We start from the raw sequence: 26,362 nt of genomic DNA on the forward strand, positions 1-26,362 counted from the left end.
ATAAATAGTACTTACATCGACCGAAAGAATTCTGTCTTAACAGTACAACTACTGCACACGAGATGGCGCGCGAAGAAAAACGCATGAAAACTCGAAAATTCGCGTTTTCCGGGACCTAAGGATAAGTTAGACCGATTTTTCACCCCCAAAAACCCCCACATAACAATTTTCAGCGAAATCGTTAGAGCGGTTTCCGAGATCGTCAGTGTAAATAAATATATATACAAGAATTGCTCGTTTAAAAGCATAAGCTTGCAATAAATAGTACTCATAGCTGGGCATTAACTCGTTAATCCGTTAATCGTTAATTAACGAAGTTAACATTTCGATTAACGGATTAACTTTTAAGTTAACTTGAAAAAATGTTAACGGACTCGTTAACTTCCGTTAAATTTCTCCGAGTCCGTTAATCGTTAATCTAGTAGGCCACAGGCGCCATCTACGCTGCGAAAAACACGTTCTGAACGCTACTATAAAAGCCCGAAGTACGGCAAATCCTTATGATTTGCCGGTAAATCCTAGGTTTTACCGATGTCGATTGCTAAAAGTCCGAAATATTACCTAAAAAAGTATTCTTCAAGTGGATTTGCTTTTACTAACTTTGATTCGGTGAATCCTAAGCTTTACCATGGCGACTGTTGTAGTGATAGGGCAGCATATTCGAGCCCTATTTACGACCACATTCGCTTCCCTAGCCTCTACCGCCCAAAGTGCCACAACAGTCCCGTCACCGCCAGCATCTCTCCTGACACAGCTCTTGGCAGTAGCTCAGCCGATCACAGCCTTCCACGTGCAGCCTAGAGTTCAATAGGCTAGCTGTACTTCGGCCTTTTACAGAAATATAATACGTTATAGCGGATACTGATGCAACTAAATATTTCAAGAAAAGTTCATTTTTTTCACGTGTTAACGGATTAACGATTAACTTTAACTTACGTTAAATTTGTCGAAATGTATCGCTTTAACGATTAACGAAGTTAACTTTTTTAGTAACGGATTAGCGATTAACGAAGTTAACTATTTGATTAACGGTGCCCAGCTATGATAGTACTTACATCGACCGAAAGAATTCTGTCTTAACAGTACAACTATTGCACACGAGATGGCGCGCGAAGAAAAACGCATGAAAACTCGAAAATTCGCGTTTTCCGGGACCTAAGGATAAGTTAGACCGATTTTTCACCCCCAAAAACCCCCACATAACAAATTTCAGCGAAATCGTTAGAGCGGTTTCCGAGATCGTCAGTGTAAATAAATATATAAATAAATAAATATACAAGAATTGCTCGTTTAAAAGTATAAGATAAAATACTCGTGGAATACCGTAATAAATGTGTAGCAGCCTTTTTGTTTATTGATACTATCCCATACTCTGACACACCCAGCTTGTCAGTAGAAAAAAACGGCAAGGTATGTCTGACAGTTTTCTTGGTTCCCCCACTTAGAGGTCACGGCAAGTTGTATCGTTATCTTATTTTAAAGCTGTAAGCTTTACAATTTAGAGAGCCTTAGAGATTAAATTGGCTTTCCATCAAAGTCATGGAGCATGATCGAGAATCTATATTCTGAGGAGGAAGGTGCACATAGAAAATGAAACATTTATTTAGGATTGACATGTTTATTGAAAGTATCACAAATGAGTGCTCTAATGGTCTACGACCTGTTTAAAGCTATAGGTGTGTATTACAGTCACAAGAGAGTATGACCGCTGAAACAAAAACTATATTTTTACTTCAACGGCCAGTAAGAAATGCTCAATTTTTTACTTCTTAACCTTAAGTTTATCCGCAAGGGAACATGAAAGACCAGTGCCATCTGGCTCAACATTCAGCTGTTCAACTTTGTTGTCATTGAGGACCATAGAGAATCGCTTAGAACGGAAACCGCCAAGTGGAGGAAGGTTAGTTCCAAGGTCCAGGGCTTTGATGAATGTGCCATTAGGGTCAGCTAGCATACGGATCTGAGGACAAATAATATACAACAATATTATCAGTCAGATAAAAAAATTGTTGTTCGACTTTTACAATTAAGGTCAACTGGGATAAATGTCTTTGAAATAGTACATTACGATACAAGTGCGTAAAAAAGGAAGTTCGAAACGAGTGGCGATAGATTAAAACACGACCGAAGGGAGTGTTTTAAATCGACACGAGTTCCGAATTTCTTTTTCGCACGTGTATCGTACGACGTTTTTCAGTACAGATGAGCCTCCGAAGTTTTGACCTGGCATATAATGAACCACTTCTCGCACTAGTGCGTAAAAAAACAACATCTGTACTGAAAATGTCTTTTAAACAACTTTATAAAAACTTATGATTGCTATAACATGCCAGTTTATAATTTGACAGCATAATATGTATGAGGATGAGGTAAGCAATGTTTTTTTTTTAATGTAAATACACATCAAGACAATCACAGTAGGAGTACTTTACCAGATAATGCATTAATGACTTGCAAACCATATTCATGCAACCTTGAAGTCAACTAGTGAGAGGTATTGAAGTTTCCTGTTTGTGTTATTATTAATATAGTGTAAAAACATGTTTACATTATAAAACAAAGTTAATTAAAGTATTCCTAAATGCCACTTAATTGAATAGTGGATAAAATAGCATTCTCTTTCATGAATGATATCAAAATGAAAATACAATGCTAACTGACACTAACTTGTCTCCCACAATATAAAAGAAAGCTTGTGAATTTAACAAATTAATTAAGGTCAATGTTTACCAAATATGTTGAAAACAATGTCAGTGGGAATTGAAAGTCCAATTAGCATATTAATGCATGAATTGACAATCATTAAGGTTAGTTGCCTGCCCATATTCATTAGATAAAACTCTAGTGTGGCAAAATGCTAAGACATGCAGCATTGGACACTTGGAGGTCTTGGTCATTTTTTCTTTGTATATGACATTTATTTTTCAGTTTATTGCTGAGGAATGGTTATCAATAGTACATTACAACAGAAGCGCGGAGCAATCAATTAAAATATGACTGGAGGGATTTAAATCAACGTGAGTTACGAATTTCCTCTTTGTGCATGTATAATACGACTTTATACAGTACACATGACCTTTTGAAGTGTCAATCTGACAAATAATTATTAATTAACCTGAAGTGATTAGTCAAGTTTTAATGGTCTTATACATGAGCAACGGATAAATAATTATTTTTTCCCCTTTTTCCCCCACAGAAAATGATGAATCTTAATTACCTATTAGTAATTCAGTGGTCACTGGTCATTTAAGGAAGTTATGTTGTTTTTTCCATTAAAATAGGGATTATGTTTAAAATTAATTGTAAAATCTTAAAACATCTTATGAAAAATAGTAAAATTATCATGATCACCTAATGAATGTAAAGAAAATGATGACATTATTGAATTCACATTCTAGGTCCCATGATATCATTGATAATGATAACCTATGACTTCAATAGCTTATTCATAACATTTAGATAACAGTATATAAATACACCAACCTGCATAATATACTAGAGATAACACTTTTAAAAACTGATGGATGAATTCAGTAAATACTGCACAGTGAAATATCCCCAAGTACCTCTAGACATATTGATTTTTCTAATTATAGATATGAAACCAGGTACCTATTTATAAACAGACCACAGGACATATTAATATTCCTAATGTGCATTTCAATGTATGCTTACCTTTCCTTTAGTATTGTGTTGAGCCCCCCATGCAGCCATCACATAAGGATCGTTAACGGAGACGCACACGATCTCATCAACTCCTTCGGCCTTCATTTTGTCGGCATTTTGCACGTAGCCAGGCAAGTGTGTCTTAGAGCAGCCCGGAGTGAAGGCACCGGGCACGGCGAACAATACAATCTTCTTTCCTGAACCCAATTCGCACGTATTTACTTTATTCGCTGGTGAATCCTCAAAAAGATCCGCCACCGGTAAGTTGTCTCCAACCTAAAAACCAAAATAAGTCCTTTAATTGCCTTCCAAGTTACATAATAGGCGACTAAGTTAAATTACAACCTTTATTGGTGCCATGGCTAGCTGAGATGTGTGCAGCGCTCGTGCTGTTCGCGAGGTAAATGCAGAAATACCTCGAATAATTAGAGAGGTCGTGGGAAACATTGGCGGTGGAGTATGTTATTTTATTGAGTTTGACACTTGACTATCGATTGATTAGCCGGTGGGCGAATGAAACGGAACGAATGACCTTCAGTTCAGTAGGTATCAAAGTAGGTATAATTTTATTTTTAACTTATACGAAAAATAAAGAATTAAATTATCGTATTACTAAGAATATTACCATTCAAGTTTGAATATTTATTTTATTCAAATTATATTTAGACGTTAATTAATTTGGCGTAATTAAGATTTTTTTAAATATTTTACTAGCGACATCTATTGACTACAAAAATCATTGTTTTTTGACATTGACAGCTCCATTCATAGACAACGTAGGGTGTCCAAACACGATACGACTTATCCGATAAAACGGATAAGGTTGAGCCGGCCGGTTACTGAAAAGCGCTGGCAGTTGCTTGCTCAAGCACAAAAAAAAAGTTGAATAAGGCGCCAAAACTGACATTTATAGTGTCAGATGATCCGATTGTTTGGGCAGATTTTAGTATCTTGAATTATTTACAATAATATTCATTTAAATTACTAAGAAATACTTACGAGATGAAGTTTGCTATCCCCGAGATTTCTTGGCATAATAGGGATCCTGTACTTAGTGTAGACTTTCAGCCAAAAACCGAAGAAAATGGTCCATTGCGTTTAGCAACTGGGGGAACAGATTCGCACGTTTTGGTAAGTTTTACATAGTATTGTAAGAAATCTGGAAATAATCTCTCACTTGTGTTCTATGGAAATGTTTCTTTGTAGATATGGTACGTGTCTCCGTTAGAAAATGGTTCAGTGAATTTAGAAGTAGCAGCTGACCTCACGCGACATCAGAAAGCAGTAAACGTGGTACGATGGTCGCCTAGCGGCCAGTATCTGGCGTCGGGGGACGATGAGTCGATCATATTTGTTTGGCAGCAGAAGACAGAGAAGGACCCCTTGCCTGCTGATCCTAATGAGGAACAATACAAAGAAACTTGGGTTATTTATAAAGTAAGGTCACAAATTTTGTATAACTGTTTTATTATAAAGCTTCCTTCCATTCATTCATTCCATTGTCTTATAATTAGGTCTACTTGCCTTGTATTACATCAGCTTAACACCTGATTCCAACATTCTATATAAAACATTTTCTGTATTGAAAGGTTAATTGTTTTAAGAACTAAAAGACAATAATATGTGAGTGTGTTTAGTAAAACGTCCCACTCTGTTGCATACCATTAAGGCGAGATTTACTTGTATCTTTATATGATGTATAAACTGACAAAGCGGCTTTATAGCAATTGACAAAGTGGGACGTTTTCCCGTGCGCAATTGTTACAAATTAAGTCAATATTAGTCACTAAAAACTTATAAACCTTGACTTATATACAGACTCTTCGCGGACACTTAGAGGATGTATTGGATCTTAGCTGGGCTTCCAATTCCCTGCACCTAGCCTCCGGCTCCGTGGACAACAAACTGGTGGTTTGGGATGTAACTCGGGGAAAATACAGCTCCATTCTCAGTGATCACAAGGGCTTTGTTCAAGGTGTGGCCTGGGACCCTAAGGGGCAACTGATTGCATCAGCTAGTACCGACAGGTAAGCTGGCTTCATGTGACTATATATGATGTCTATTTTTTAGTAGGTCAATAGTTTTCAGGAATAAAGAAAGTTAATTGTTAAATTGACAGTAACACCAGACTAAGATAATGTGCAAGGAGCACAGAGAACCTCCTATAGAGTAGAAATCTTATATATTTTGTTCGCGATACGAGTCACCAGTGTTTGGGGTGCGAGGAGCGGGCGGGGAATGTGTTAAGCGCGCTGTGATTGGCCGTTTCAAGGACGGCGGGCAGTCGCGTCAGATGAAAAGGGACAGAAGTATGACTGTCCCTCTACTGACGCGTAAGTGGCCAATGTAAGTTGACCTATGCCGGCTCTGAATAAATTATAAATATGACTTATTTGTGGAATGTAATGCCGTCTGTTTTTAAATTTGAGCTTCTTGTTACCTTTCCACACCATTTCACACTACAGGTGGACATCTTTAAGGCATCAAAATACCCTTTTCCAATTTTTTAGTGCGAAAAACACGCGCTGCTTTCGGGTCTGTTACTTGGTCGATACTGATCGGGCACGGCGAGCGCCCGCGCTTATATCAGTGCAAATACTAGGAAGGCTGGCGACCGCGAGTCGTCTTGTAATGGATAGGGGTTGGTCTGTGGCAAGGAGACATGGGCTAAATTGACAGTAACAGCAGACTAAGATAATGTGCATGAAGACATGAGTTTGATATTGCACTTCTATGCATTATTAAAACGAATTTTGTATTGCGTAAGATGTATTTGATACTTGAAGTAAGGATATCCACTCTATAATCTAGTGAGCAGACTATATACGCATACGCAAAATTATATTGCTGTCCCGCCGATGATGACGGCGTCCAATCGTAATTTAAGCCATAAAATATGATTTAACCTCAATCAGAGCCTAACAACTTACTACTCTTTAATACTAAGTAGAGAAGACAAGCTCTAGACAGAGAAACATGGAGAAATATGGGAGAGGCCTATGCCAAAGGCAACCAGACAAAACGTCTGCGGAGAAAGGCTAGCAGTAAGTAAGTAAGTAATACTAAGTACAGATTAAATTCAAAAGCCAACATTTTCAGAGTATTCCGCACCTTCGACATCACCACGAAGAAGGTAACATCTCGCAGCAGCAAGGCCTCCCTGCCGTTCCCGGCGGCTCACCCGCTGCACGGCGTGCCGGTGCGCCTGTTCCACGACGACACGCTGCAGACCTACTACCGGCGCCTGCAGTTCAGCCCCGACGGCATGCTGATCGCCGTGCCCGCGGGCAGGATAGAGGCCGAGGTCAAGATGGAAATCAAGCCGATAAATGCAGTTTATATTTATACTAGATATAGTTTGAAAGTGTAAGTATTGCTTACCTATCCATTTTGCTTTTTGCATGTTATATACAAAAAACCTATAGGCGCATAGATCCATGTTGGATCTGATTCGCACTTCAACATACTGTCCCGCTCAAATTTCGGAACAATATGCGCATCAGACGTAATATTATATGCCCCAAAGCTAGTGCATTTGAATCAAGCTAAGTTCATGTGAATAGAAATATTGTCTTAGAAAAATTCTCTTTCATTATTATCTTTGATCTTATTATTCCCAAGTAATCACACAAAAAGGTTAAAAACTTATTTAAAAAATTCAAAAAAGATGAGAAAGAAATCGACGAACTCCCTAATCTACGTATATGTACATCGAACACCCTAGGTATAGGGCGTAGATTCTTTATAAACATATACAAGAGAATGTAGCATGTTCCTTTCCTTAGGCCAGCCTGCGTGCTGCCGTGCGGCGACCCGGCGCTGGTGACGCGCTGGAGCCCCGTGACGTACGGCGTGCGGCCGGGCGGGCCGCGCGGCCTGCCGCTGCGCGCGCGCATGCTGCTGGCCGTGGCCACCAGGCGCTCCGTCATGATCTACGACACGCAGCAGAAGACGCCTGTCGCGGTCATATCTAACATACATTACACGAGGTTGGTATAGTGACGTAAAATGTACAGCGAAGATTTGTCTGCGCGGACGGTCAATATTTTCCTCGAGACTGACTACAAAGTTCGACCTCACCCGAAGAACAAAACTGGACTTGATAATGACCGTTTCATTCACTTATTCTACCTTTACAATGTCACAATCGGTTAGGCTAATACCATTATGGAAGCTAGCTCACTATCGCTCTTCCGTATTGGCGGTACAGTGACAGCTAGCTACAATAACGATTAGACTTATATTGACCGGGATATAGACCGTGATTACCTTTTTGATTTTTGTCGAGCTCCCGATATTTCGACGCAGTTGCATGCATCATGATCACGGAAAACTGACGAAGGCGGGTGGATGTTAAAGTTGCATAGACAGCGCGCGATCTACCCTCCTAAAATAAATATCGGGAGCTCGACAAACATCAAAAAGGTAATCAGGTCTATATCCCGGTCAATATAAGTCTAATGAAAATAACCGTGAATCATTCAAAACTCTTACAATAACGATATTAGCACAGTATAATAAAGAGTACTATCGTACAGTATGTGCACTCCCGCTTCCCACTAAGTGCCCTCTCGGTTACCTCACAGTTACCGCCTGTCAAAAACGCGACTAGTCGACCTATCAGATCTCACTCAATACAAGCATGGTACGCGTTCACCTACACGAGCTCAGACTGTGTGCTAGGAACGCGCCTCTTTCCTGTATTTGATCGCCAATGTCCGAGGTGCGAGAACTGACTGGCTAAAACTTTTGAACTATGCAAGTTTTCTTAAGAAACTTTGTTTCTCTTTTTTTTATGAATTAAAATAATTAAGTAACGTAAAAATTATAAAATGTATTCGCAGGCTTACAGACCTGAGCTGGTCGCCGGACGGACGCACACTGGTGGCGTCCAGCACGGACGGCTACTGCTCCGTCGTGTCCTTCGCGCCCGGCGAGCTGGGGGACGCGCTGCCCGACGCTCCCGAGCAAACTCGCAAGGATGTTGCGGGTACGCAGTTACAACTTCATTTACTTACATATTTCTATGTCTAAACAATATTTACTGGGATGTCTCGAAAAATTTTGAATGATTTTTGCCAATTCTAAGTCGCATTCCAAATACCCCCTTATACCTAACCTACTACCTCTTGCCGCCCAATGTACCTACAATCAGATGTAAATTTGGTTGCAATGGAATTTCTACTTTCATGTTAACAACTAAAGTAGCATTTCTTTTGTTTCCAAATTTTTCGAACAAATGAAACTCAACTCAATATCAAGTACACCTAGAATCAAAATTCCCTAGCAAATTTTTTTATGGTGGGCGGGCGTTACGAGGTTAACTAAGTAGGCTTTAGTTTTTGTTTCAATATCAGCATTCAGATATTATATCAATATTCTAGAAGCATGTAAAACATTGAGAGTATGTCACTCAAGAAAATATTCTTTACAGAACAAATGGAAGTTGACACTGAAGAACAGACTGAAGCTGAGAAAGATGTCAAGGAAGCTAAAACAATAGAGAAAAAAGAAGAACCTACCCCAAGCCCAAAATCCAAGACACGTAAAATAGACTCTTTCATAAAATTCAAAGCACCCTCAGAAAAGTCGCCAAAAAAGGGAAAATCTGAACCCAAAGCAAAAACCCCTGTGAAAATAGACCTCCTCGTCGAAACGGCGATGCCGTCGTGGTCAGACAACTCCAGCAACGAAATCATTAAACCACCTTCAGACGGAGACAAAAACAGCAAAGATGAAGTTATGATAATTGAAGACAGTGAAGACATGAAACTCGTGTACGAAGAAACTGAACAGAACAAATCTAGTGAAAGTCAATCACCAACTCAAGCTTCAACTGCTAACAAATCAGACGCAGGCGATACTAAGACGACAAATGAAAGTCCACCCAAAACAAAGGTTTCACCTAAAAATACCATGAACTCATTCCTACAGCAAGCCAAGGTGACGGATATGAAGGAGCCCGTGGCGGTGGCGTCTGTCCCCAGCCCAAAGGCGCCCCGGCGGGTCAGTTTCGTCACGCTGTCGAGCCCAAAGAATTCTAAGAAAAAGCTATAAAACGGACTTTGACAATAAGAGTATTTTTGATATGCAGGCATAAGTATTTTATAATGTGGACACAGATAATTTTGTATACATTTCATATTCAAATAATGTCGAGTCTGAGATAGAGATCTTGATGATTGAAATAAGACTGTTATTTTTTGTGAATTTTAATAATTAGGATTATAATTATTTTAACTAGTACACTCTCAGAAACATTATTAGTTATAGATACTTATGACAATAATAATAAATAAAATCAATTTAAAAAAAAAGATAGTTTGCTTCATTTTGTTATGCACATAATGAGAACTGAGCAGGCACATTGAAGTTTGCCTCCTCATGTCAAAATGCACTACTCAATACTTGGGGTTCAAAAGTCAACAACTTGTCTGCTGTATACTCACATATACCCACTGATATCAGGGGCGGCTCACTGCGCGATTCTATCGCCGTGCTACAAGTACATGCTGGCGGCCGCGAGTTCGCGGCCTGATCAGGGGTGGCGCGCGTTCTCACGGAACGCACGTTCGCACTTTCTATTGTTACTTTATGTCGCGAGGTTTTTTAAGGTTCATATGCGATGTCCGCGTGTGGAATGACTAATAACGCTTAGTTAAATAGACATCATAAATAAAATAAATACCATAGGTCATTCTTACACAGATCTACTATTGTTTAAGTCCCACAGAAAAGTTCTATGAGATTTTGGAACTTAAACAAAAATATTTAAATAATATATACCTAGAAAGTACCCAAGACTTGAATATAATAGTCTAACATTTCATCTGAGTATGAATCCATAGGCAACCCTATCACCGGACGCCGCGCACGTGCGGTTCGTTTCTTTGTAAGAATTTTGTAGGCATTTTAAAAGGCTGCATTTCGTGAACATCAAAGAAGGCCCACTTCTGTACTTGTACTATTATATATTCTGTGCTGATATGTCAAATTACGACGTGTCCATAGGTACAACTTGGGCACAGTATAATAAAGAGTACTATCGTACAGTATGGCCACTTCCGCTCCCCGCTGAAAGCGCCGCCCACCCCCTCTCGGTTACCTCGCAGTTACCGCCTGTCAAAAACGCGACCAGTCGACCTGTCATATCTCACTCATACAAGCATGGTACGCGTTCACCTACACGAGCTTAGAATGTGTGCTAGGAACGCGCCTCTTTCATATATTTGATCGCCAGTGTCCGAGATGTGACTTGGGGTAGAACTTAATATCAACCTGAGTGTCCTTAGAAACAAAACTTGTCTTTCTATTTGTGGTGGCGCCAAAGAACTTATGACGCACAGAAACGGTTAACTAGTTAAAATGTTTAATAAAAAACCAAAGATATAAAGTAAACATTTTTAATAAATATTTACAATGAAATCACATTTGAAATAAAAGAGAGTATATAACAAAATATATTTACTTAGAAATAAAACGGCATACTTACCTAACTCGCACCGAGTTTATCATTGGTTTCATTTGAAACACAAAACTTAATCAATCTTTCACAGTCAATAATTAGAGACAAATGTAGTGAGATTACTACGCTGGAATAATTTTCATCTTCCAGTTTATTGTGTCAAAACAACAAATTTGACAGTGAATATAGAGTATATTTTCTTTCTTTATTATTGCTCCTTCATAATCATAATATTTTTTGATATAATAATGATAGCCTATATAGGTACTGTAATTATTTATAAAACCTGTTCAATGACTTCAGTGTTCTTTTTTTACCGTCACTTCAAACACTCGAATTTAATTAATTTTCGTTATTTTATTAGTACGTATGTTTTCATTCCAATCTTTGGATCAGTGTCAATACTCTCACAGACAGATAAATACATCCTTCTAAGATATGATTTCGATAATTATGAACCACATTCGTAAATATCGTTTTCCGAAATAACGTAATATGTTTATCCATTCTATTGAATACCATTAATATTGTTCTATGTTCACTTTCGGGTTGAGCTGAGAAATTTCAGTCAGTTACCGATACAACCTCGCGAAGTCTCGCAGTAATCGTGTCATTTCCTTGCATTTTTCAGCCCTGAAACGAAAACAAACAACATATAAATATATGTATAGGTACAACTTTCTAAATTGAACTTAGTAACTCTTAAATCAAGTCTGGCAGTAGGTAGTGTATTCAGTATGGTTTTCATTAAATTTTTATTTATTTTATTAAGATTGCTACTTCTGCTATTTTACAGTCATATAATTTACACACAAAACAATAAAGAGTACTGTTTGGCGATATGTGCGTCGGTCGCTTTTTACGTTAACACACTTAAGTGCGTTTTCACATTATCCCATCCGATATCGGATGTAGAAAGGATGTCAAAGACGATTGTCAAACCTTTGATATCTTGGATATCGGTCCTACATACGATATCGATAATGTGACAATGCTCTTACACGGGGCGGAAATGCCACGACATGATGTAGTGTCGGGACGCCTGGCCGGAAACGGGCGGAGCCTTCATGGAGGCCTCATGCCGCGAACACACCTGATGGCGAGCTGGTGGAAGTTCCAGCACTGGTGCTCGGTGGCGGCCACGGGCCCGCGCGGCAGGCGCGCCAGCGCGGGCGCCAGCAGCTCGGCGCCGCGCGCGCGCTGCCAGCGCACCAGCTCCAGCACCACCTCGCCCACCTCGCCCAGCATGTACGAGTGCAGGTGCAGCACCGCCGACTGCATCAGCCCGTACATCAGCTCGCCGCCGTACTGCTCGAGGATCGCGTCCGCTAACACTGGAAATAGAAATCACTGTACATTTGGACTCTACTGAAACGTGGTATAAGTTTGGCGTGTCTGTCTGTGCATCGTAACTACCGAACGTATGAACCGATTTAGATTTTTTTGTTTGAAAGCTGAATTACTCGGGAGTGTTCTTAGCAATGTTTCATGAAAATCGGTCCACTATGTCGGGGTTTTTTCAAAATTTATTTATGTTATTTTATTACCCCCACACTCACCTTTGATCTCCTTGTTCTGCTCCCGAGTGGTGGTGGCTCGGGAGACGAGGTCCAGCAGGAACTTCATGACGGAGCAGTTGGCCTCGCGGTGGTCCAGCGCCGTGGCCAGCGTGCCGCACTGCACGACGGCCGGCATCGCGCCGGATGAGAGGAACTCTAGCGGGATGCGTTGCAGGAATCTGGAGAATGAGAGAATTGAAATTTAGATAAGAACCTATGTAAGCATTGTAGGTAGGTAAAACGATAGAATATAGGAACATTAGGAACCAGACATTAGAGTGATGTGAAATTTAGACATTTCAAGTTCAAGCAAACACAGCTGTGACTGATATACATTTGGTGATACAGTCGGCAAGTTTTCTAAAGTCACATTGTAAATGCCTGTAATAGTATCCACTTGTCCATCCATAAAACAGCTCTCCTAATGATACTAGCTAGATAGAATTGATACAAGCAGCTTATATAACATACCTGATACACAGCCTGAAGAGGTCATCGACAGTGTCAGGGTTGTCCTTAAGGCCGTTCTCCTGTTGCAGCAGCTCGAAGGCGCGCGGCATGAGCGCCTTGAGGAGGTCGATAAGGTCCGAAACACACTCGGGCTCGTGCGCGAGCTCGTCGACGAGGATGCTGGCCAGGTAGAGCAGGCAGGAGTGCTGGTGCTGCGCGTAGATGTCGGCCATGGCGCGCGCGAGGTGCGGCAGCAGCGGCGCGGCGCGGCGCGCGCAGCAGCGGAGCGCGAAGCGCAGCGCGCGGCAGCCGCGCTCCATCACGCGCCCGTCCGACTGGTATCTGTCGCAAGCAAATACAATATTATAAATAACTTCTAACAAATGGCACTTATGTGTAAATATGAGCAGGATAAGTTGCGCATTTCCATACTTAAATGGACAATAAAGAAATCACTTCTATAGTCTATTAGCCGGGTTCACACAGAGCGAGGCATGGAAGCAATGTCGGATGATTTTTTTTTTTTTTAGTTTATTTAGAACACAAACAGTCATAATAAACATCATACATATATGTAGTACATAATGTACCAGAAACTAAAGTAATACAAATAGACCTGGAGGTTCATAACATACATATGAGGTTAACCTAAACAGTATGTTAAACCCGAATGTTAAACCAATCGATACAAAAATACTTTTGAATGATGAATGCTTAGAGATGGTAGATACAACACTGTTTCTTGGTTTAACATTGGACAAAAATCTACAATGGAGTTCTCATATAAAGAAACTAGCAAGCAAATTAAGTTCAGCCGCATACGCCGTTAGGAGAATCAGGCAACTGACTAATGTTGAGACAGCTCGCCTAGTGTATCATAGTTATTTTCACAGTGTTGAGACAGCTCGCCTAGTGTATCATAGTTATTTTCATAGTTATTTTCACAGTTTTAACTACTTAAAAAAATCATTGATGTTAAAGGCTTATTACAGAGTCGAGGACTATTTGACAGACAAACATGCATGGCCCGAACCAGAAACTACAAAAAACGAATAGCAATTAAAATAATTGTATTATGTATAGACGACACAGTTCAGATAAGAAAGCACATCAAATATTTTATATTTTATGTTGTGTAGGTAAATTACATATTTAATGATATTGAGATTCATATTATCTTTTTCTTCTATGACAATTTGATATATTTTCTCTGAAGAAGAACGACGTATTATTAAGCAATAATATAATTTATTGAAATTGATTTCCATAGAGTACCTAGTCTGTTCATATTCTTTGATTAATACTTTTGCATGTTAAATTGTATGTTGTTATTTAATGCATGTTAATTATAAGATGTAATGTTTTGAAAAGAAGTTGCCCGCCGAGTTTCTTGCCGGTCCCATGATGGATACCCCCTCCCAACTGAGGGGGGACTGAAATTACTCGAGGCTGAGGCGTATTAGAGCACTTTATTTGACGTTCATATGCGCATTGCCACTTGAAAAACAATATTTGCTTTTCATTTCATTTTCATTTTCATTTTCAGTAAATAACAACATAGTAGTATAAATACAATATATGATGTTACTAAATTACAATATCACTTTGTCGGTTGCCATAAGAACAATATTTGCTTGCATATTTATACATAACCGTTAATTTTTATACCGGTATTTTACATAATTAAATTATCATAATTAGGGTACAATACAATATTACATTTTTAAAATAGAAAATACTGTCATACAAATTCAATAATTGATTAAAAAAAAAATAGATGTCGAACAATAATAAAAAAGTAATAATAATAGTACGTTATTGTATTGAACATTAAAATGCATTATTATTATTAATATTCAGAGATGTCATAAAAAGCGTTAATAGTCAGCCAAATATTGCTGTAAATTGACGAAAACACATTTTTGGCTTAAAATCAATAGTTAAGAATAGGCTGTCTTACTGGTTCTGGTCTTATTGATTCAGCAGCGCAGTTACATCTACCGGCTAGCTACATAAGAAGGCACGTACTTGATGAGCACGTCGTGTAGCACGGGCCAGGCGTCGCCGAGCGCGGGCACGCAGGCGTCGGCCTTGCGCGGCGACAGCTCGCGGAACAGCGCCGCCAGCAGGTCCAGCGTGGGGCACGGGTCCGTGTCGCCGCCGCTGCCGGATAGGATCTCCTTCAGCGCGCTCAGTTGGATCGAGGCGGCTTCCCGCATCGCCACCGTCAGCTGCAGATTAAATGAATATGATTAATGAAATAAAAATATTATGAAGTGTGTCTGCCATACACGAGGAGTCCTTGAGCTGCAAGACTTATGACACTAACGGCCACTTGCACCAACGAAAATGGAGGGTTAACCCACCATTTTATATGGAATATGACAGTTGATAGGCCACACCACTTGGTTGGCTGGTTGGTGCAAGTAGGCCTAATAGTTGTATTTTAGAAACTCTAGGAGTTTTTGTTATATATTTAGACATAACCATACGTTGCGTATGAACCAAATTACGACCCGTGCCACGTCGACTGCTGGGTTGCAATGACAACTGTTTATGAGTATCGTCACGATGTCGTCGCTGTACCACAGTTTATTTATAAGTTACTAACGTAACAGATCCTTCACTTGTCCGTAAAACAACAAATACCTCCGCTTTATTTAACTAATACTAATAAGTTACTACTAGGTACAGTCAACCAATTGGAACTGTAGAACTATGTCATAGTGATGTTATTAATCAGATTGTAAGAGATCTCTTACTGCTTGTCATTTTGACATGGTTGTAGATTGGCCTAAGTGGCTGTAGAGCTTCCAATCGGTAGACTATACATGCCATGCGACTACACAGGAGGCGCGTGACGCCTCTAGGCCTGGCCGTGCGCCTCGCAGATGTCCTGTGCGGGGAAGTATGTGTGTGCAGTAGAGCGACCTGGTCCTGAGGCAGCGAGGCGAGTGCGCTGGCGAGCGCGCGCACGAGCGACGCGCCGGCGCCGGGCGGCAGCGCCAGGCTGTCGAGGTGGCGCGTGGCGCGCAGCAGCGTCACGGCGTGCGACGCCGCCTCCTTGCTGCACGCCTTGCAGATGTCCTGTGCGGGGAAGTATGTGTGTGAAGTAGAGCGACCTGGTCCTGAGGCAGCGAGGCGAGCGCGCTGGCGAGCGCGCGCACGAGCGACGCGCCGGCGCCGGGCGGCAGCGCCAGGCTGTCGAGGTGGCGCGTGGCGCGCAGCAGCGTCACGGCGTGCGACGCCGCCTCCTTGCTGCACGCCTTGCAGATGTTCTGCGGGAATACTATGTTTCAACTTGGTGTTCGATTGATCAATGATAACTATTCATATTATTTATGATGATTTTTACCGCGACTAAAAATTGTCCAATTTGCATAGATGACAAGTGTTGTATGATTTTAAAGCACAGAACACAACAACAATAAGATCCGTCTAAAATTCCAACTTATATTCTGAAAAATAATCCTTATCGCAAATTAATCATTAGGAATATTCTCCGAGGGAAGACCATATATTTACGTTATTCCGTGATTTTGACCTTAAGAGCCCGTCACGATGGGTAAAAATTCAGTATCTGTCAAATTACCCCATTTACACACACTAACGCACGTCACACTCACCAACATACTTTTCGCACACTACCGCAATTTACTGGAAGAGGTCAGTGACCTAAAAGAGAGGAACTTAAGACAGGTCTATAGTTTCACTGAAGATCAGTTGTAACGTTAAAATCCCATCAAAACCAAAAAAGGGAAATATGAGCCAAGTTCAATATTATATATGCCTTGGTTGTTGGCGTCAACGACAAAAGCAGTGAGATCTAAACGGGTGCCAAGTTCAATGGCAGTCCTTAAAATGTTTTATGACAATTGATGATATAAAATATCATTCCTTATAACTTTTATAATAGAATAGAATAGAATATAATTAATTTATTCGTTAACACACACACAAAATAAACGTTACAAATAATAAGACATAAACAAGAAGGAGATCCAACGAAATGGTCTAATCTTCCGATCAGACCATCCGGTGAAACAATCACGACAGGCACATAATATGTATGTCACAAATATCAATATAAGAGCCAAATTTAAGACGTTTATGTGAATTAGTTTTTGTTGTGAGGACGCCCATAGAGGCTCCAAATAGTTCGTGTAATATTACACACGATGTTGTCTGCCAGTTCGGTTACTTGAACTTGGCTTGACCCGCTGCCGCGTGTTTAGATTGCGGACAGTGTCAATTTAGTGTTACCATCTCACACGAATTGACTCCGATTATTTTTCAAAATAAATTTGTGCAAACACCATATAAAATCAAAACAACTCTGGTGTAAAAAACAGTGCTTCGTTTAATATTCTAATTATAAATGGTTAAACCCTTTTCCGAATGAATTAAAATAATTCACTGTTCCTGATCGGTTTAGCCATTATAATATCTGTTATAAATGCACTGAGACAAAGGTTGAGGTTATGTATGAACAGAGGTTGACAGTCAGTTTACATGTAAAATTGTTGCCATATATAGAATTCTTCATTAAAATAATAATTTTCAAAATTTAGTTAAAGTTGTCTGAATCTAAGGTTACGTGCCCCGTGTGCAAACACCATTTAAAAATTATATTGAACGTAAGAAGGTAAGTCATACAGAACAATTTTGTGATAAGATAATATATTATTACAATTAATAATTTCGCCATTTACGTAAATAATCGTTTATAGAATATAATTATAATGATTAGTTCTGTTAGTTTTTTCATACGCCACACTGAATGTCTCTTCGCGATAGAGAATGTTACACACACTGACACACTAAATAATGTGACCAGTATAATGAAAATAAAGTCCAACGAGTTAAAATTAATTTTAAAACTCTTTCATTTTAATAAAGTTTAGAAGACAAAAAATACATATATTTTTTATTTCTCAACAATAATAAGTAGTAAACAACACAAAAAAAAAAACGATTTTAAACTGAGACTCTTTTAGACGTGACGATATTTATTTACCTTATTACTTTTGAATACATTCATAGCACTGGCAATCTTTTTGTATCCGTATATGATTTCCAGTGTCAAAAACAAATGTCATTGGAGCAAATTTGGCGACACGTCCGCTCCGAACGAGCCCGATCGGGCGTCTGACTAAATAGAATCTGTTCGCAGTTTTGACGTTTGTATGGAAAATTTACGAAAGTTTATATTCAACATTGATTTTATTCGTTCTCTTTGTAAGGAAAAATATGAAAAGGTAATAATTCTGTAGTCCAGTTATCTAGCTTATAAAATAACATTATTTTAAAACTAAAACACGGTCGTACATATTCAAATTTATGAAGATGCCGACAGGGGCCGACCGCATTTTAGTTACAACTTTAAGTAAGTATGTATCTAAAATTGGAAGTGTTTCCTGATTTGTATTACACACAATTTTGCATACACATACTTAAAGTTTATAATTATCAAGAAAGCCTTTTGTTTGCCTAAAAGGTTTTCGAAGTAATTGCCATTTGATTTGAAGTATTTTTAGACAAATATTGATGTCGTTTAACTTCCATTTACTGTATTTTAGTAGCATGATAACACACATGTAAACTACTGAATTTTTAGTTTAGGATATAAGTAATGCGACAGCATCAATTTTAGCAGCCTAAAGTATACAAAATTGAGCTCAGCTCACTCAGACGTGAGCACTATTTGCGGGTTTTCTTAAACTAGCGTCAGGAAAAAAATCATAATTAATTCAGGGAGTAACTTTTCCTTGATGTTAACTACTGATTTTGTAGATAAGAATACGCGCTGTTTAAAACAAGTGCTTTTCTTATCAATAAGTATATACTGAAACTAAAACCGGACGTAGAAAACTACCAATTTTACGATTTTCTACTTTTTGATATTGACGGCCTCTTAAGTTTATTATTTAATTTAAATCCTTAGATTTGTTTAGTACCTACACTACTTCTATTATTTAAGCATGTTTGTAAAATATAATTTAAACATCAATTTTTTTTCATCAGCAAAAGCATACTAAAAAGAAATAGTTTCAAAAACTTTAACCTACACGTTTTCAGATAATCAGCATTCCAACTTACTTGCAATGCAGTAGCTGCTGCTGGAGCCAATTTAGGCTCCTGTAACGCCGTGACTAAGGTCTGGAGACAGGGCTCCAGGCATGTAGGATGCCTCTCAATCCAGTCACACAGCTCTCCCAAGAGCAGGATGCACGTTTTTCGGACTGCCGGGTGAGCGCCTTCAGGCATGGACAGGATTGCTTCCACAACTTTTGGAACATATTCATATTCATCCCTATAAAACCAAAAGATTAAAATTTTAATTTAAAACTAGGCTTGTGTAGGACATGTACTAATAGTATAAAAGACACGATTCCCTGCACTGTACTAGACCAAACTACTTCCAAATGATTCTGCTCTCTAGTACATTTAGTACACTCACACACGCGCAACAGAATGGGAGCGAAAGGAGCGAAGAGCCGAGGAGTGACCATGACAGCAAAGCGATCCGTGTGATCCTACCGAAACCGACCGAGAGCGCGCGAAAATGGCCGATCAGCTCTCGGCTAGTACGAGCGAACGTTAATCCTGATTTAGACGGCGTGCGAACTCGCATGCGATTTTAGTTACATTGCGGGCTGTTGAGGTTACATACAATTTTGCACAGTCATCAAATACCGCAATGTAATAAAACTCTTATGCGAGTTCTCGTACCGTCTAAATGAGCCCTTACTCTACGCCATACGCACAATTTATCTCTCGCTCTCTCGGTGTAGATACTACTTTCCTAAATGTCCTAAAAGAACGAACTAGTACACTTCGGAAATCGTACTTGTTGGGAGCGATCTTTTCAGTGAACGAGCAGGCACAACTCTATTTAAAACTACTAATGCATTAACTAATGAGTAAAATATCTTGAAAATCATAATGTAATCAAAATGTAATAACCATAGCCAATTAAAATTATACCATTTTATTTAAACCAAATAACTTACTACATCAAGCCCATCAAGGGTTGATTTTAGTATGTTGGGTGATTAGATTATGCTATGTTGGGTGATTAGATTATGAAAAAGAAATATTTATTTTTCAAGTAGGCATATTACAATGCGCATATGAACGTCAAATAAAGCTACGCCGGCTCTAACCCTACGCCTCAGCCTCGAGAAGATTTCAGTCCCCCCTCAGTTGGGAGGGGGGTATCCACTATGGGACCGGCAAGAAACTCGGCGGGCAACTTCTTTTCAAAACATTACATCTTATAATTAACATGCATTAAATAACAACATACAATTTAACATACAAAAGTATTCATCAAAGAATATGAACAGACTAGGTACTCTATGGAAATCAATTTCAATAAATTATATTATTGCTTAATAATACGTCGTTCTTCTTCAGAGAAAACATATCAAATTGTCATAGAAGAAAAAGATAATATGAATCTCAATATCATTAAATATGTAATTTACCTACACAACATAAAATATAAAATATTTGATGTGCTTTCTTATCTGAACTGTGTCGTCTATACATAATACAATTATTTTAATTGCTATTCGTTTTTTGTAGTTTCTGGTTCGGGCCATGCATGTTTGTCTGTCAAATAGTCCTCGACTCTGTAATAAGCCTTTAACATCAATGATTTTTTTAAGTAGTTCTTAAGAGCTGGGAGGGGTAATCTCAAAGCAGTGTCAGGTAACTTATTATAAAAATGAATGCATTGCCCAACAAATGACTTCTGTACTTTACGGACACGAAACTTCTTTATGGCAAGCTTATTTTTGTTTCTAGTGTTATAATTATGGATATCAGAATTCTTAGTGAAACAGTCTAAATTCTTAACAACATAAATTATACTATCATAAATGTATTGGGAAGCTACAGTTAAGATATTAATTTCTTTGAAGAGTTCTCTTACTGATTCACGTGTTCCTAAGTTGTAAATAGAACGAATGGCTCTCTTTTGTAATACAAAGATAGTCTGTATGTCAGCTGCTTTGCCCCAAACCAGAATACCGTATGACATTACACTGTGAAAATAACTATGATACACTAGGCGAGCTGTCTCAACATTAGTCAGTTGCCTGATTCTCCTAACGGCGTATGCGGCTGAACTTAATTTGCTTGCTAGTTTCCTTATATGAGGACTCCATTGTAGATTTTTGTCCAATGTTAAGCCAAGGAACAGTGTTGTATCTACCATCTCTAAGCATTCATCATTCAAAAGTATTTTTGTATCGATTGGTTTAACATTCGGCAGAGAGAATCGAATACATTTGGTTTTCTTAGAATTAAGAAGTAAATTGTTGACAGTAAACCACTGCATTATGCGTTGCAAATTGTCTCTTAATACTGTAAAGTTGATATCATCCATTGAGAGGGCAACTATATGATTTTATAGTTTTTATTAGCAAGAATGAATTCAAAGAGATTATTTTCATTGAGTAACCGATGTATGGGGATTAAAACAATTGTAAAAAATGATTTGGACACTCACGGTAAAATATTTTTGGCAACAGCTTGCATGACAAAGAGTGCAGCCTCAGTGCGCTCCCAGGACAAGTCAGCCTGCAATGTGGCAAACATCTGCCGGAAGACTGAGCTGGAGCCCACAATGAACACTACATCTTTGATCAGCTCCATCACCTTCACTCTGAACTCCTGGAAACAAGGAACAGCCATATATTTCCAAAGTGACCAAGTAAAAGTTTCTATACATACAAATGAAAAATAGAATAGAATAGGATGTATTTTATTCATAAACACACAAAAGAGAAAAATATTACAAATAGGAAGATATAAAAAACGAGAAGGTGCCATGAAATGGTTTAACCTCAGCATAGTGCTGCCGACTTCCAGCACTGAAATATACTCTTAGATTGCACCTTTATACACCTTTACAAATTTTTAATCCAATTGTGGTGATGTTGTTAACAACCAATCTGTGTATATGAATCCAATTAAGCTGTGTATATGTCTTTCCTATTTAATACTTGCAGAATTATAAACAAAATATTATTATATTTATACTTACATAGAAATCATCTCCTTCATCAAGAAGCTGTGTGCGATCAGGCTCGCACTGGCAATGCCTTGCTAGGGCTTCAATAAGGCGCTCTATATGCGGCTTAAATGCATCTGTTAGAGGCTGGTAGTCTCTTCGGTACACAACTTCAGACAAGCGGTACCATAGATTAAATGTAATTTCAGCCACCTGTTAATACATTAAACATTTAGTATTTGACCTTCATGAAAAAAAAAGTTTAAAATATTTTTTCATAAATAATGCATGTTTAGATAGTAATAGCCAATATAACACAATATAAATGTTTTACTATAAAAATACCATTTAGAGGTATTTCAGTGAGATCTAATCATTAAAAATATTACCTCATAATCATGATGTCCAACACAAACTAGAGCTAACTCTAGTGATCTCATAGCAAAGTGGGTCTGCCCTGTTGCTGTGGCAGAAATAATCTTTTCCAAGAAGGTCTCTGCCAATTCTGTGAAGATCCTAGCAAAGTTTGAAGCCTTATCCTCTTCTTCATGAGCCACTGCTAAGTGATAGCACTCTTCTAAAGATCCTACACTTTCAAATAATAGTCTTTCTATCTCTTCATTATTATTATTTTCTTCTAGACAGTGTAGTAGTGAACACAAGCAGTCTGATGCCGCATCATGCAGTGTATTTATACAATTGTAATCTCTAAGAACTTGCAAGCAGTATGCTATTACAGCATTCTGAGGAATTTCTTGAATGTTCACTGCCCTTACATGTATCCATGATGTCATGCATTTTATAATTTTTAGTGCTAACTGTGTATTTTGTGTACTTGTTATGCTTTCTTTTAAAAATAGAGTAACTAGATCAGTATTTGTTCGTAATTCCAGCCTAATGTCTTCACGCCTGTTTTCACCTAATTTCAAACTTGAAGAGTCAATTTCTTGTGGTAGTACTGTCAAAATTTCTAATAATGCTGGATTACTTCTGTCTGAAAATGATTTTATTAGGTCACTAGTGCAGTTCTTCCATGTTGGCATTTGTAATGCTAGGTCTGCAAGAGCCAGGCACAACTGCGTGAGGATAGCTTGACTAGTTTCTGACATATCTCCTCTTAAATGGGCTATAAGGGAGTCCCTAAGAGAAGCACGAGCTTCCTCAGGAAGCTCTGATAGGTTATGTTGCACTTTTGACCTCATTGTCTGAGCAGCAAAATAACACGAGTGGATATCCTTCTTCTGTTGTAACAACTCATCAGCTATTTTCCATGAATGTATCTGAAAAACAAAACAAAACATTAAGGATTTACAACAGAAAAGAGATTTCACTACCTCATGAACTCGTTACTAAATTAAAAGGATTATTATTGATGAAGTATGGAATTTTTAACAAAGAAAGAAACTTACGGATTTTTGCACTTCTCCGAGCCATTTGGAAGCCTTTTCTTTAATTTCCTTATCATTAGCATTGGAGTTCTCGTAAAGAGCACTTATGGCCTGGTATATAGTTTCCATTGACGGCGTATCCATGATGTTTTCACTTCCGAATCGAGGTTAATCCTCAACACCACACTATCAAAACACTGAAAACAGTATAAATTACATACTAATGTACGTAGAAAACAACGAAATATCGGAGTAAAATAATCAAACAAACAGCCGAATGAAAAATGCCCGAATGATGGAAACCATAAACAGTAGAGTATCAATATCAAAATTTGACGTGTCGATTATTTTTTTATTTTTGCCATACTTGTGAATTAGACATGGATTATAAATAAACCTAATAAAATAAAAAAAGGCTCTTTAATACCTTATTACAAAAAAATGAAAAAGAATAAAGTCTATATAAATAAATATTCACAGATAAAAATATATAAGAAAAGCAAGATCAAATCTAGCCGGAAGAAAACGGATAGCTTGTAGCCGACCTAAGCCTTCCGATATTTATGTCGCCTGGTAACATTGGATATCATTACTGAAAAGCGTAGCAACACTGGCCACTTCTTTTTGACGTTTCTTTGGATCGTGCAAAGTCAAACACGAAAATGGTGTGTGATTTTTCTTATTTCATCCAAATAAATCGTGATTTACGTGACTTATAATGTCGATAAAGATCGTTAATCGTGTTGCTTGTGACATTTGTTGTGAATTATAGGACATATTTCAACGGTGAACCTTGTTATTTTCAGGTCAACGTACCTAAACAGCGCAGGACGTACTGCAAAAAATGCAAGGTCCACAAGACCCACAAGGTGTCTCAATACAAGAAGTCCAAGGAAAGGCACGCCGCTCAGGGCAGAAGACGTTACGACCGCAAACAGCAGGGTTATGGTGGTCAGTCTAAGCCCATCTTCAAGAAAAAGGTAAACAACATAACCTCTAAACGCCGATATTGATTACTCAAATTATTAAAACGTTTGAATTTGCTAAGGATTGATGTTTAGTCACTTTAGTGGTCCTTCTCTACCCTGATTGAATTAGGGTAATTTTTTTATCTGCACTCTTGAATGTATATATCTATAGGTTGTTGAAGGGATGTAAATGTAATATGTATGTGGGCATTGGGCATTTCATTAAATAAATTAAATTGGCATTCTTAAAAAGAAAATAAACCTCTATATTGATCTCTAATATTTAAGTGAGCTTTTTTAAAATTTGGGACAGAATGATACCTGAAACCTGATGTTTAGTTAGACAAGTTTTGCTATTAATCTAGCTAGAATCTTGAACTACAGTACAAATTCCAAATTATGTTCATTGTTCTTTATATGTATGTGGTTGTGGTGGTGTGCCGTAATTTAATAAAATTTGCTTAGAATTTGTAATTTTTTTATATTACAAAAAGTTCGCCTTTTTAAGTTCTGGCCATGATCTGTATTTATAGTTTTTCCTTCACTTTGTAATAAAAGGATTTCCTTTATTTTTGTATGGATAAACTAATTTTCTAATTCAGATACGAATGTGCTACCCTCTTTTCTTATTTTATTATCCATTGATTTGACACATCTTTTTTGTCCTAACCTTTAACTGATGAGGTGGGTGTCTCAGACATCATGTTTTTATTCTTAACCTTATACAGAGGAGAGGGTATAAACTTATGGTCATTTTCGCTCAAAAACACGTTGGTAGTCAAAGGCTAATCCAAGAAGGACTAAATGGACTAATAGACTAAAATACTTATGATACACAGTATTTAGGTAATTTTACTGAATATAATGTACTTTGAGGTCTACTTATGCTGTGTCATTTTACTCATCTTGTAAAATGTAACCCAGTGCTTGGCCAGACCAGTCATCTAAACTACTTAATAGGCGTGTGGTCAGTAGATATCAAAGAGGATCGAGTATTAAAGAGAGTTACTGTCAAAGTCAAATGTGTAATCACAGTGCATAGACTGCCATCTCTCGACACAGGCTTAAAACTTTTGAACCTCAGTTTTGACAATTTGGCCCATATTCTTAGCTTGATATGTTTTATAATGTCAAATATTAATATTACCGCCATCTAGCCGAGCGTACTCCAAAGGTGTATCGCCATCTAGCTCACTGTACCTTTTTCTGTATGGTTTTAGGGTACGTTTTTTTCTTAGACTTTATCTGTCTTTACGAAGTTATATAGGTCTTTGGTAGATATAAAGCTACATTGAGATAATGGCAGCTTCACGCTGTTGTACATTTCAAGATAGCACTGGCATTTCTCGCGATCATGTATAAAACAACATTTCGTTACAATCTCAAATCACACGTCGAGCCAACCGCGAATCGCCGCGCGTTCACCTAAACTTATCCTATAAGTTAGGTGTTATTTTTATCCATCAATTTTTTTCTGTTCTAGGCGAAAACTACCAAGAAAATTGTACTCCGACTGGAATGCGCCGACTGCAAAGTGCGATCCCAGGTGGCGCTGAAGAGGTGCAAGCACTTCGAGCTTGGTGGTGACAAGAAGAGGAAGGGACAGATGATCCAGTTCTAGGCGCGATAATAAATAAGAACAACTAATATGACTTTGATTTATTTGACCCCCCTGTCTAACTGACTGAGTTGTCTTAACTGTCTGGGACTGGTCTGAAAACCATTTCTGGGCATCTTAGCCCAGGCACATAATATATGGAGAGCAGAAATCAAACAGCTGGCTTAAAGTAAAATATAATAAACTGAGAAAATAGGTGTGTATACTATTTTTGTGATTGATTGAG

The 26,362-nt window shown here is 38.3% G+C and overlaps 4 protein-coding genes across 4 annotated transcripts; 2 read left to right on the top strand and 2 right to left on the bottom strand.

Moving 5' to 3' along the window:
- Window positions 1-1,602: 1,602 nt before the first annotated feature.
- Window positions 1,603-4,170, bottom strand: LOC125227639 (peroxiredoxin-5, mitochondrial). Its single transcript, XM_048132006.1, has 3 exons — window positions 4,012-4,170; window positions 3,676-3,942; window positions 1,603-1,960 (listed from the first exon to the last, which is right to left on the bottom strand). Exons 1-3 carry the CDS (start codon window positions 4,111-4,113, stop codon window positions 1,763-1,765), a joined length of 567 nt encoding a protein of 188 aa, XP_047987963.1. The 5' UTR covers window positions 4,114-4,170; the 3' UTR covers window positions 1,603-1,762.
- A 422-nt stretch (window positions 4,171-4,592) lies between these two features.
- LOC125227584 (chromatin assembly factor 1 subunit B) lies at window positions 4,593-9,973 on the top strand. Its single transcript, XM_048131929.1, has 7 exons — window positions 4,593-4,797; window positions 4,873-5,103; window positions 5,485-5,693; window positions 6,766-7,032; window positions 7,452-7,655; window positions 8,511-8,656; window positions 9,101-9,973. Exons 1-7 carry the CDS (start codon window positions 4,669-4,671, stop codon window positions 9,721-9,723), a joined length of 1,809 nt encoding a protein of 602 aa, XP_047987886.1. The 5' UTR covers window positions 4,593-4,668; the 3' UTR covers window positions 9,724-9,973.
- Window positions 9,974-11,055: 1,082 nt separating this feature from the next.
- Window positions 11,056-23,852, bottom strand: LOC125231075 (transportin-3). Its single transcript, XM_048136423.1, has 11 exons — window positions 23,572-23,852; window positions 22,552-23,442; window positions 22,196-22,375; window positions 21,659-21,822; window positions 19,240-19,453; window positions 16,263-16,418; window positions 15,169-15,371; window positions 13,162-13,482; window positions 12,691-12,869; window positions 12,225-12,465; window positions 11,056-11,764 (listed from the first exon to the last, which is right to left on the bottom strand). Exons 1-11 carry the CDS (start codon window positions 23,692-23,694, stop codon window positions 11,704-11,706), a joined length of 2,733 nt encoding a protein of 910 aa, XP_047992380.1. The 5' UTR covers window positions 23,695-23,852; the 3' UTR covers window positions 11,056-11,703.
- A 278-nt stretch (window positions 23,853-24,130) lies between these two features.
- Window positions 24,131-26,165, top strand: LOC125228487 (60S ribosomal protein L44). Its single transcript, XM_048133064.1, has 3 exons — window positions 24,131-24,215; window positions 24,357-24,530; window positions 26,002-26,165. Exons 1-3 carry the CDS (start codon window positions 24,213-24,215, stop codon window positions 26,137-26,139), a joined length of 315 nt encoding a protein of 104 aa, XP_047989021.1. The 5' UTR covers window positions 24,131-24,212; the 3' UTR covers window positions 26,140-26,165.
- Window positions 26,166-26,362: the final 197 nt, after the last annotated feature.

This window comes from Leguminivora glycinivorella, chromosome 1 (genome assembly GCF_023078275.1).
Source record: "Leguminivora glycinivorella isolate SPB_JAAS2020 chromosome 1, LegGlyc_1.1, whole genome shotgun sequence".
NCBI classification, from domain to species: domain Eukaryota; kingdom Metazoa; phylum Arthropoda; class Insecta; order Lepidoptera; family Tortricidae; genus Leguminivora; species Leguminivora glycinivorella.

Coding starts and splice junctions, on each gene's coding strand:
- LOC125227639 (XM_048132006.1), bottom strand. CDS start 4,113: ATGTTTCCCACGACCTCTCTAATTATTCGAGGTATTTCTGCATTTACC. Junction 3,943..4,011: donor TAGCCATGGCACCAATAAAG/GTTGTAATTTAA, acceptor TTTGGTTTTTAG/GTTGGAGACAACTTACCGGT. Junction 1,961..3,675: donor AACACAATACTAAAGGAAAG/GTAAGCATACAT, acceptor ATTTGTCCTCAG/ATCCGTATGCTAGCTGACCC.
- LOC125227584 (XM_048131929.1), top strand. CDS start 4,669: ATGAAGTTTGCTATCCCCGAGATTTCTTGGCATAATAGGGATCCTGTA. Junction 7,033..7,451: donor ACTAGATATAGTTTGAAAGT/GTAAGTATTGCT, acceptor TCCTTTCCTTAG/GCCAGCCTGCGTGCTGCCGT. Junction 7,656..8,510: donor TCTAACATACATTACACGAG/GTTGGTATAGTG, acceptor ATGTATTCGCAG/GCTTACAGACCTGAGCTGGT.
- LOC125231075 (XM_048136423.1), bottom strand. CDS start 23,694: ATGGATACGCCGTCAATGGAAACTATATACCAGGCCATAAGTGCTCTT. Junction 12,870..13,161: donor CTCTTCAGGCTGTGTATCAG/GTATGTTATATA, acceptor CTCATTCTCCAG/ATTCCTGCAACGCATCCCGC. Junction 12,466..12,690: donor GCAGAACAAGGAGATCAAAG/GTGAGTGTGGGG, acceptor TTCTATTTCCAG/TGTTAGCGGACGCGATCCTC.
- LOC125228487 (XM_048133064.1), top strand. Junction 24,531..26,001: donor AGCCCATCTTCAAGAAAAAG/GTAAACAACATA, acceptor TTTCTGTTCTAG/GCGAAAACTACCAAGAAAAT.